Source organism: Polyodon spathula, chromosome 7 (assembly GCF_017654505.1).
Source record: "Polyodon spathula isolate WHYD16114869_AA chromosome 7, ASM1765450v1, whole genome shotgun sequence".
Classification (NCBI taxonomy): Eukaryota; Metazoa; Chordata; class Actinopteri; order Acipenseriformes; family Polyodontidae; genus Polyodon; species Polyodon spathula.
The window spans coordinates 32,894,412-32,906,793 of record NC_054540.1 but is presented as its reverse complement, the minus strand read 5'-3'; the positions used below and the strand labels follow the sequence as shown (position 1 = coordinate 32,906,793).

The window sequence follows — 12,382 nt, the reverse complement described above, 5'->3', positions numbered from 1 at the left end:
GGGAACTTTTTTAAGGGATCCCCTGAATATAACATACAGCATAGGTCTACAGTTAAAAAAACAAAAACCCATTTTTATGTGTAATAGAAGTTCATTTCTGGGACTCAGAATACCTTAGTAAGTTGTCTGTAAGATGAGTAACACCATGCACACCACGTACTAAGCTTAAAAAAACAGTAACCCCAATAAACAAAACGCACAAAAAACTGAAGAGGCATCAACTGGTCTTGCTTTAATAAAATGGGCATTACAATACAGTAATTAGACAGCAAGGGCATTTTTTTTATCAATGAACATTAAACCAAAGTGCACACACACACACACACACATATATATATAGATATAAACCTCATCTAGTATTGCCAGAGTCCAACATATCTACATGCCTATTACAATTTTATAATGCTTACTTCATAACCAGAGGTACACAAATACATATTTTTAAAAAAACACTGATGTTAGCATAAAAAATAAAATAAAAAACACCACAAAACATTAGTTTTTTTCCCTCCCAGGTTTTGCAAAAGGTTGAGGCATGCTGTACCTTGTGAACCCATTCTGATACAAATAGAGCTATCAAAATAGCACCAACCACAAAAAGGAAAAATCTTTTTTTTTTTTTCCCTTTGGCATTTGTTTACATTTTTCTTTTGCTTTCCTAAGCTTCAGCCGAGCTTGCAGATTGTATTGATAACCACCCCCTGCTGCAAGTTAATACAATGAGCTTCACGGAAACTTGTGTGCATGTGGCTGAAGCTACCTTTAGGGCATGGAAACAAAGTGTTTTTGTATAACTTTTTATAATTTAAATAAATAAATAAATAAATTCAAGTAATTCTCGAAGACCTTATCTCTTCAACTGAGCTCATTGTAGGAGGTACCAACGTTCCTGAAAGTGTTAAAATTAACAGTAAGTGCACTCTTCATATTGTCTGATGTAGATGTGTTAAATTAAAAATGTCCCTACATAATCCCATAACACTGCATATAATATTGCATTTCAATGACTCCGTGCTGTGCAATTAAATAAACCATCTTTCTATCTTCAGAAATATACTTAACATACAATAACACATATACACATAACTTAGCTCTAAACAACGTTGCTTTTTTAGTAGCTTTTCAATTAAAAGTAAACAAAGACGAATGAGAAGTTGGCTTCTGGTTTTGTAACTTCTTAAAAGTTTGTAAAACATATTTTAATGCGACTTCAATTTCTCATAGCAAAAGCTGTTATTATCAGCAATGATGACAAAAAACCCTGAACACTAGACACAAACATGAATTACAGCAAGTAATGCAAGGCAAGTCTTATATCTTTGTATAGCGGCATGTTTCTGAATATTGAAATAAAGACTGCTAGAAATACAATTTATAGGCAAAAAAAAAGTATTGGTTGTTATCTGTACCAAACGAAGAATGTTTTTGCATAGTCTTAGTTTTTGTTTTGACACTCTCCTAACTTTTGTTTAAAGGCAAGCTTTGCAAAGTTAGACTTGCATTGAAATCGAAGCACAAGCAGTCTCTCTCCCTCCACTTCCATCTGATCAGGGGTCTCCACAGTCCACCTCACATAACTTGCTTCAAATATGTGAAAAAGTACCACATTCATCCTCAGGTTACTCTCTAGCCAAAAGGATTTTTTAAGCGCTCTGTTTATTTTCACATGTCATTTATAAGCCAGCGTCTCTGCTGTGTATTTGATTCATTATTACAGTAACCATGTCAAAAAAAAAAAATATATATATATACACACACACACACACACACACACACACACATACAAACTAATGTATATGTGTAAATATATTAATTTAACAGCAGAAAGAAAAAGTGTCTCTATGAAGCAACAGGGTTCTATTGGGCTGGGACCAGGACCTTCCCTTGATCCTCCACTCTCTTAATCGCTGCCTGAATCACCCCCTCGTCTCCCAGCAGCTTGTGAGGCTTGGTGGGGCGCAGGTTCTCATCCAGTTCCAAGGCAACAGGTACCCCGGTGGGCAGGGTAAGGCTGGAAATCTCCTCGTCTGAGATACCTAGACAAAATAAACAGGATGCTCCGTAAAGAGACACATCCCAGCTTTGTATTCCACTTCATTCCGGTTAATCTTACCCAATATGAATTAGCATCAATTTATAAAGTGTCAAATTTCCTTACGTGACAAATGCACACATAATGGTAAAAGTATATTTGTTGCTGTTGGTTTTTTTTTTTTTTTTTTTTATTCTACACATTTCACAACCCAACACTCTCCAACAGTCCTGCACTTCTGAGAAGTCACATGATGAGGGCAGAGACACTGAAAGCAGAGATTGTTTACTGAGCAGAGCCAAAGCTAGAGGACTCCAACTCTCATTCTAAATAACAACAACTGCTTTTCCTATGACTCACATATGAACAAGGGTCAGCTGAGTTAAAGGGGGGGGGGGGGGGGGGGGGTTCTGCCTCAATAACATGACTACATAACCCATTTCATACCCAGCAGAGGATCAACCACTGTCACTGCTTCAAACAGAAGACAGACCAGGACCAGAGGACACATTTGGAAGTGCAGTAGAGACAGGCACACAGCTGTGGTGTATGGAACGGTTTACTTAAACACGTGTAAACTGAGCTTACCCACTTCTCATATAAAGAATAAAGTGCTTACTCACTTCTACTCTCCTGTGATAAGCAAATCCTGGCTACATCAAGGGTTGAAGCCAAGGCATATTCCAATGTATTATATAAAGCGACTTGGGTGCATTTAGTGATGGGCAGGATATTTTCTGATTAACCTTTACCCCACAATTCTGCACATCCACCATGAATGACATGCATGTAATCTAAAGGCATCTCTGCACACCCTTAGTGTCTACCATGCCACTGCCCAGCCTGGAACATTAAATAGGATAGTTTACCCATTTCTGTTTTTTCCCACTACACCACTGGTTACCATTAAAACATGTTGTTTTGCTGATTCACTGGGATCCTCGATGCAGTTCTGGGATCAATTCACTGGGATCACATCAGTGGGGTCTAATGTAAAAAATATTTGGTTACAGGTTCAAATGATGGAAAAAGGTGGGTTGCACTAAAACAAATTGAGGAGAGAGTAGGGAAACGGCCACTGAAATGCAAAATCTAGTCAGGCTGGTTTATAGTCTATTGCTCGACCGTTGTTAAGAACTAGGTGATCATTGCTGGCACGTTCTCCTATTCGAAAATGACAGTCACTGGCAGCGTCACTGCGAGTTCAAATCAACTGAACTTTGACCTCATCGCTGACCTTGTTGGCAGGTGATAAAATGCTAAAAATGGATGTTGATCAAACTGTGTGTTTTTAGTTTGCCAATGGCCAATGGCAGTGTGTTGATCGGGCTGTGTGTTTATAATGCATTGATGGATGATGGCAGTGTGTTGATCCGGCTGTGTGTTTATAGTGTGCTGATAGACGATGGCAGTGTGTTGATTGGGCTGTGTGTTTATAGTGCTCTGATGGCAGTGTGTTGATCGGGCTGTGTGTTTATAGTGCTCTGGTGGACGATGGCAGTGTGCTGATCGGGCTGTGTTTATAGTTTGCTGATGGACGATGGCAGTGTGTTGATTGGGCTGTGTGTTTATAGTTTGCTGATGGACGATGGCAGTGTGTTGATCGGGCTGTGTGTTTATAGTTTGCTGATGGACGATGGCAGTGTGTTGATCGGGCTGTGTATTTATAGTTTGCTGATGGACGATGGCAGTGTGTTGATCGGGCTGTGTGTTTATAATGCTCTGGTGGACGATGGCAGTGTGTTGATCGGGCTGTGTTTATAGTTTACTGATGGATGATGGCAGTGTGTTGATCGGGCTGTGTGTTTATAATGCTCTGGTGGACGATGGCAGTGTGTTGATCGGGCTGTGTTTATAGTTTGCTGATGGACGATGGCAGTGTGTTGATCGGGCTGTGTATTTATAGTTTGCTGATGGACGATGGCAGTGTGTTGATCGGGCTGTGTGTTTATAGTTTGCTGATGGACGATGGCAGTGTGTTGATCGGGCTGTGTATTTATAGTTTGCTGATGGACGATGGCAGTGTGTTGATCGGGCTGTGTGTTTATAATGCTCTGGTGGACGATGGCAGTGTGTTGATCGGGCTGTGTATTTATAGTTTGCTGATGGACGATGGCAGTGTGTTGATCGGGCTGTGTGTTTATAGTTTGCTGATGGACGATAGCAATGTGTTGATCAGGCTGTGTATTTACAGTGTGCTCATGGGTAATGGCAGTGTATTGATCGGGTGATAATTTGAGTTTTTAGTTGAGAGACAGTTGAACAATGGAGTGTATGCCGGCCTTCACACTGGTCAACAAATCCAAATGCTAGGTAACCCTGAGCAACCACTGTACTATATACAGGACAGGACCTCAGACTGTAAATATCAGGACAGATTCTGTTACAGAGCGCCTACTGTAACACAAACTGTCTAGCCTTTCTGTCTGGGTTATATGTGCCAAATCAAAACTAGTGCTGCAGCTCGGACTAACCAATACCTTAACACATTTAAATATGCTGCCGTGAACAATCCAGGGTTGGGATTGTGAATTAAAACATGTTTGAGTGCTCCAGAACTGGAGTAATCAAGTGCTAGTACAAAACCAGATAGTAGTAAAGCTTAGTGATTAAAACATGTTCGAGTGCTTGTGATAATGATAGAAAGAATCAATGCTGTAAAGCTCCCTTCTGACCAGAAATGGCGATGGGTAAGGGTGGTACACTTCCCCATGGATGGGTTGACTCGACGGTGGGTGGAAACAGGAAGTCGGCCATCTTGGATGAAGAGCGTAGCTGCGCATACTCGAAGCGATTCCTATGCGATTAGCTGCGGGCCAGGCAGTGATTGGTTACACCAGGGCACCAGGCTGATTGCTGATTTAACAAAAAAATGACAAAAACTTTTATATGTAACGGTTTAGCAATGTATTTATGTATTAAGTATTAAGCTACTTGATCGGGTGGTTGGCAGTAGGTTTGTAAAGATATACCTTGACTAATTATTTTGAATACAACTTTGCGCTGTGAGACCGACAGCTCAACGCCCACAAAACAAAACAAAATATTTTCTCTTTATCCAATGGAAATACAGGAAACCAGTGCCATCGCTGTTCTTCTGGGTAATGTAGTTTAGAAACCAATCCTTTAACCCTTCTTCTCCAGTGAACATTCTACCTGTTTGAGATCTGACTGACATAACTGACTTTCTAAACAGCTGAACCTGAAGATTATTAAGAACATTTTCACTCTATGATGAAATATAACCTACGAGTACCAAGTTTGAATTTAAAAAATAAGTTTTAAAACTTAAAGATTTATTTTCCTGTAGAAATGTCTCCGTAAGTGTAATTTTGTGATCTCCGACCTAAAGACTGTAACTATATCAGTGATAGCCACAACTCTCATGAAGTAGGATCAGAACAAATTTGATAAGTACCGTGTCTGGTTTTCATTTTACACCAAATTGTTTTAACAGGGTGTAATGTGAAGAAGTTCACCATCAGATTTCTGTCAACTCAGCAACATCTGTAAAAATATATTATTTTTCTTTTGGGTCGGTAAGTATTATAGTTATGTAAAGCAATTCAGTATGCTGTCCGGTAATGCTATGCTTTAAAGTCAGAGAATATATGAACACGAAACCTAAGATACTGAAATGCTGTACCTCATAATAAAAGGTATTACTATTGGCCAGGTGCGTAAAGTCTGACGTAGTTTGAATCTTTTTAGTTTAATTATTATTTTTGTTTTGCTAGGTGTAATGCACACAAATGAGATGGGCTCAGTTTTGGCAAGTATGTTTGGGCTGAATTACGTTTTCTTTATTTGATTTCATGAAGCAAACATTATTAATAATCGCAAATTGATTGTGCTCATTGTTTAATAAAAGCAAAATTATATTCTATTTGTGTGCATGTGTTTTGAGGGACAGTGAGGGGGCAAGTAGATTTTTCAGAAGAACAAGTAGATTTTTGTAGCATTTTGTCCCTTGGACAAGAAGTTCCTTTTAAAAATTGCACACCCCTACACCCCAACGCCATACTGTGCATAGAAAACTATGTATGGTCAGGTATGTCAGTTTACTGTATTGTATCTGCAGGACAAATTCCTCCAAAAGAAGACTAAAGAAATCTGGAAAACAAATACCTAAATGCATTCTGCTAATGATAGCTAAGAAACTGTTTTAACAATACTGCCTTGCAAGGATACAGGGGTTATCCAACAGCAAGAGTAATGCAATCATTGGAAGAATGAGGAAACTGAAACAGTGGATGGTTCATCAACCACATGTTTAACTAGCTAAAGTGCTGTATAATAAGTTTGTTTCCATGGCTTGCATTTGCTATGATAAATATTTCCAATACATCCACTGTTACCTTGGGTCACCTTGTTATAAACACAAACGCATGATGCTAACGAAGTGCCGGCTCTGGAAAAGGCTAGAATATCAAACACCTCTTTAAGGAAAATGCAGTGCGTTTCAAATTAAATGCGGTGTAAACCACAAGAACTGTGGACTGCTATCCAAATCATTCTCCAACGTTGGAGTTAGTCCTGAATACAGGGGTGGAAATAAGACTCCTACTGCAAAGCAGTTTCACCCATTCCAGACTTTAATACAAGAGTGTGTAGGTAACAAGCTCAGGCTTATTAAACTCATAGCAAAACCTGGAATGCTATGCAATGGGAGTCTTATTTTCCATCCCTGCTTTAAGTAGGCTATACAATACTCTTCAACAAACATGAAAAAGGCGAACCAGTGCTAATGATAAAAGAAAATAGATTTTAAAGCTCTGGTTAGAACTCATTTAAAGGGATTGCAGGGTATTTGTTTTCTTGCAATATGCTGGAATGGAAAGCAATGTCTTATTACATTCAGCAAGATCATAAAGTTATGCTATAATAATCGCACATTCTCTAATTAAAAATTAGGAAGTTTAATTTCCCTCTTAAATCTATTTTCATACCACAGTGTTCCTTAAACTGGGGTAGCTTAATTGAAGGGTAATTTTGAACACAATTTTTTACTCCTTTAAAACATAAGAACCCAAGAATGAGAGAAGGACATTCGGCCAATCAGTGCTCCACAAGTTCACAGTAGCTGGTTAATCTCAAATCTTTGTCAAGTAACCCATTTCATCCCCTCAACACTCTCTTAAACCACCACTCTCTGTTCTAAGTCTTTAACCACTGAATTTCCAACTATTTCCTCTAGTCTTAGTATCTGTGCAGTGCTTAATGTACTGGTTAGGGTTAACTTAGTCAAGTCCTTTTAAGAATTTAGACAGAGATGGAAATAAGACTCCTATTGTATAGCAATTTCACCTATTCCAGGATTTAATTGGAACTTGATTTGACAATGCCAGGGCTTGAATTTCAGCACAGGATTGCAGGGATCGCACATTTTCCAAGTTGCTCCCACATATCTGCAACTTTCAATGCAGGACAATCCCACAGAGATATTTGAAGACACCAAGCTACTGTATTTTCCCCCCAATTTAGAATGCCTGAAACGCTACAACAGTCTCTAAAGTGGGTGTCAGTGAAGAAAGCACTATGAGCCGCATTCTGAGTAGTTCTAGTTAAAATAAATACATAAAAGTAGTGATGGATATTTTAAGTGTCACAAGAATTTATTCTCTTGTACGTGATTCTCGGTCACTATCTTTAAGGATTATAGAAACTCAGTACACTCAGCCCCATTCATTTTGGGGCGCCGGTGCACTGAAGATTATGCACATATTATTAAGGCAGCGTAAAAGCTCCATCATTGTAACAGCTAGACTGAAAGGGGTTGTATCTTGGAAAGCTTAGAAGCTCAGCTCCCCACACAGTACTGTGCAAAAGTTTTAGGCAGGTGTGAAAAAATGCTGTAAAGTAAGAATGCTTTAAGAATGCTTTCAAAAATAGACATGTTAATAGTTTATATTTATCAATTAACTAAATGCAAAGTGAGTGAACAGAAGAAAAATCTACAATCAAATCAATATTTGGTGTGACCACCCTTTGCCTTCAAAACAGCATCAATTCTTCTAGGTACACTTGCACACAGTTTTTGAAGGAACTCGGCAGGTAGGTTGGCCCAAACATCTTGGAGAACTAACCACAGTTCTTCTGTGGATTTAGGCAGCCTCAGTTGCTTCTCTCTCTTCATGTAATCCCAGACAGACTCAATGATGTTGAGATCAGGGCTCTGTGGGGGCCATACCATCACTTCCAGGACTCCTTGTTCTTCTTTACGCTGAAGATAGTTCTTAATGACTTTCGCTGTATGTTTGGGGTCGTTGTCATGCTGCAGAATAAATTTGGGGCCAATCAGATGCCTCCCTGATGGTATTGCATGATGGATAAGTATCTGCCTGTACTTCTCAGCATTGAGGAGACCATTAATTCTGACCAAATCCCCAACTCCATTTGCAGAAGTGCAGCCCCAAACTTGCAAGGAACCTCCACCATGCTTCACTGTTGCCTGCAGACACTCATTCGTGTACCGCTCTCCAGCCCTTCGGCGAACAAACTGCCTTCTGCTACAGCCAAATATTTCAAATTTTGACTCATCAGTCCAGAGCACCTGCTGCCATTTTTCTGCACCCCAGTTCCTGTGTTTTTGTGCATAGTTGAGTCGCTTGGCCTTGTTTACACGTCTGAGGTATGGCTTTTTGGCCGCAAGTCTTCCATGAAGGCCACTTCTGACCAGACTTCTCCGGACAGTAGATGGGTGTACCAGGGTCCCACTGTTTTCTGCCTATTCTGAGCTGATGGCATTGCTGGACATCTTCCGATTGCGAAGGGAAGTAAGCATGATGTGTCTTTCATCTGCTGCAGTAAGTTTCCTTGGCCGACCACTGCGTCTACGGTCCTCAACGTTGCCCATTTCTTTGTGCTTCTTCAAAAGAGCTTGGACAGCACATCTGGAAACCCCTGTCTGCCTTGAAATTTCTGCCTGGGAGAGACCTTGCTGATGCAGTATAACTACCTTGTGTCTTGTTGCTGTGCTCAGTCTTGCCATGGTGTATGACTTTTGACAGTAAACTGTCTTCAGCAACCTCACCTTGTTAGCTGAGTTTGGCTGTTCCTCACCCAGTTTTATTCCTCCTACACAGCTGTTTCTGTTTCAGTTAATGATTGTGTTTCAACCTACATATTGAATTGATGATCATTAGCACCTGTTTGGTATAATTGTTTAATCATACACCTGACTATATGCCTACAAAATCCTTGACTTTGTGCAAGTGTACCTAGAAGAATTGATGCTGTTTTGAGGGCAAATGGTGGTCACACCAAATATGGATTTGATTTAGATTTTTCTTCTGTTCACTCACTTTGCATTTAGTTAACTGATAAATATAAACTATTAAAATGTCTATTTTTGAAAGCATTCTTACTTTACAACATTTTTTCACACCTGCCTAAAACTTTTGCACAGTACTGTATATATATATATATATATATATATATATATATATATATATATATATAGAGAGAGAGAGAGAGAGAGAGAGAGAGAGAGAGAGAGAGAGAGAGAGAGAGAGAGAGAGATAGATATAGATATATATGTAGTATGCCTGATCCTGTTACATACTGTGAAAGGAAATTCTGTGGCCTTTCATTTCATATGTTACATGCATGCAGTACAAACTATCCTGTAGCTAAACGTTAATGGTTAAAAAGAAAAGCACCTTTTTCTTCTGCTGCATGCAAGCACTTCATGTGAGGCAATGGCAAAAGCAATGGAGAGTGGTCTGTTCCACAGTGATGAACTGCTGAATGGATCAGACTGCTATGCAATGTGAGTCATTTCCATCCCTGCCCCCTGCCCCCAGATAATCTTCTTTGTTCTGGGTAAAAAAAAATGTAATTCCCTCAACCTTATGTCCTAGCTCATTCCTTTAAACCCTGGGATTAGTCTGGTTGCTATTCGTTGGACTCTCCCCAAGGCAGGAATTAATTGAGTATTCTCTTTCATATAGGAGTATGCCAGCACTGTACCTTCCAGGTGCTTCAACAGAGCCCGGGTGCTGTTCCCATGTGCCGAGATGAGAACCCTCCTCCCTTTTCTGATCTCCGGAGCGATCACCTCCTCCCAGTAGGGCAGGAGCCTGTCCAGCACCTCCTTCAGACTCTCCGTCCGGGGCAGCTTGTCCTTGGGCAGGTCGCAGGTCTCGTACCGCCGGTCGTTGTAGATCTCGAAAAAGTAAGGGTGTGATTGATCAATGGGCGGAGGCATGACCCCGTAGCTCCTCCTCCAGATCCTGACCTGCTCCTCGCCATGGTTCAGAGCCATCTCAGCCCTGTTGAGCCCGATGAGGGCGCCGTAGTGCCGCTCGTTCAACCTCCAGGACTTCTTCACTGGCACCCACTCCTGGCCCATGGCCCCCAGAACCAGCCAGGCTGTCTGGATGGAGCGGCTCAGGATGGAGGTGAAGACCAGGTCAAACTCGTAGCCCAGCTCCTTCAGCAGCTTCCCGCAGTCCTGGGCCTCCTTCACCCCAGCGCAGCTCAGCTTCTGATCCACCCAACTGCAGAAGCGGTTCTCCTTGTTCCACGCCCCCTCCCCATGTCTCAGCAGAACTAGCATGCATTTCGCCATGCTGGCAGGCACCCTGTTGAAATATAAACAAGACAAGATCAGTTCATTTGTCAGTAACATTCGAGTCCCCCACAGCGGCTGTCAGTGCAAAGTTTGAGCTATCCGTAATAAAAAAAAGTAGCCAATTACTGCATGTGTAAGGCTGGGGTGATGCATGGATACAGCAATACCTCAGATTGTTTGATTACTATTGATTAGTAATCATGTGCATTGTTTTTAACTCTGCATTCAAGCTGATTTCAAGTTCTAGTGCTATTAAGCTCAGCTGTGTTGAAATTGAAGAGAATAATGAAAAACAGTAGCTACTGTAGCACATGTAGAGGATTTAAATAAAAACACAGACGGCTTTCGCTTTTTGCATCTTGGATCTGATTAGCTCCTGTCTGCAAACGGACCACTGCCATTGGTAATATGCATGATTTTAGTACATTTCAGTATTGTACTAATGCTTAGCTTACTACTGAACTATCCACATCTACAAATGTAGCGTTAAGTATGCATACTTTGTCGATGCATTGACTGTTTTGAAAATTGATACACTGATTTTAAACCAGGCATTGCAAAACAAATACTAATATTTATTTTGCTTCCTGCACTTTAGCTAGCTAACGTGCAAGTTATAGAAGCATGGCTGTATTTTCACATCGCAGGGAAGGAGGTGTGTTGAGAGAGCATGTAAGTCCAAGGTCAACCATAAACAGCTTGAAATACAATGTATAACCTCCTACTACTGCACATAATAGCGCAATGGTAGCCATCAGGTTTCAAATACAGAGAAAGCCAAGCATGCTGTCAATACAAGCTGACATACAAGAAATGTTTTTTGAAGTGTGAATTCTCTTAGAAACAGTGCTTTAAATATTTTTTAAAATAAATAAATAACACCTCTAAAACTGCTGGAGAAAAAAAAAAGGTTTCATAATCTGCCAGTTCTAACTAATCAAAACCCAGCTTTTAAAAAAAAAGGTAATACAGGTAGTTCATTATCTCATTTTACCTACTAAACGGGAGAATGGCCCGACAGGGCTGTGATTGTACACCCTGGTTTACTGGTATATGTGCTAAGGTATTACGTCACTCATTTTCATATGACATATATCCTTAAATTCTAACTTTACCTTAAGGGTCAACACACTTAAACTGGCCCTGAGCATTATTTATATGTTATATTTCTCCTTATTATTATTAACGTTTTTACAGATTATCTTTTACATTACTATTAATAATAATTATTCAGTTCTGGCCAATACAAAACGAAAAGACCCTAATGAATTAATATATTCCGCGGATCCGGTACTACTGTATTATCAGAGATATTATTGCTGTCAGGCTACTTCTATTCGCCCACGTAAAAAGCTTTCGTTCACCTTTACTTTTTGTCGACCACCTTTCCGCACTGCGGTGGTTGATTAGCCTTGCTTACAACTGTATTCTTATAGTAATAAATAACATGAGAATATAAAAATGACCTGTAATTGGTCTGAATTTTAAATTACAAAACGGGTATGTCTTTGAATTCCAACTGCCGCTATATTGTGACTTACCCTTACAGTGTTTCCCTTATTCGGTGCGGTTTTCGCTTTACTCTCCGACTTGTAAACACTAGCACACAATGCCCAGCACTGCACAGTTAGTGACACGGTGCCTGGCCAATAGAGATAACGGCACTGCACAGTACGTCACTGAGAAGTCCCCACAAATGCAAACGTGTGTGTGTGTGTGTGTGTGTGTGTGTGTGTGTGTGTGTGTGTGTGTGTGTGTGTGTGTGTGTGTGTGTG

General features: G+C 40.2%; 1 protein-coding gene across 1 annotated transcript; it reads right to left on the bottom strand.

The window, feature by feature from the left end:
* Positions 1-212: 212 nt before the first annotated feature.
* LOC121318552 (bisphosphoglycerate mutase-like) lies at positions 213-12,305 on the bottom strand. Its single transcript, XM_041255338.1, has 3 exons — positions 12,149-12,305; positions 10,004-10,617; positions 213-2,036 (listed from the first exon to the last, which is right to left on the bottom strand). The coding sequence occupies exons 2-3, from the start codon at positions 10,602-10,604 to the stop codon at positions 1,858-1,860; spliced, it is 780 nt and encodes a 259-aa protein (XP_041111272.1). The 5' UTR covers positions 10,605-10,617; positions 12,149-12,305; the 3' UTR covers positions 213-1,857.
* Positions 12,306-12,382: the final 77 nt, after the last annotated feature.

What these genes read in the sequence shown, in the direction of transcription:
- LOC121318552 (XM_041255338.1), bottom strand. Translation starts at nt 10,604, where the DNA reads ATGGCGAAATGCATGCTAGTTCTGCTGAGACATGGGGAGGGGGCGTGG. An exon ending in TCTGTTGAAGCACCTGGAAG is followed by an intron (nt 2,037 to 10,003) that starts GTACAGTGCTGG and finishes TATTTTGTCTAG; the next exon opens with GTATCTCAGACGAGGAGATT.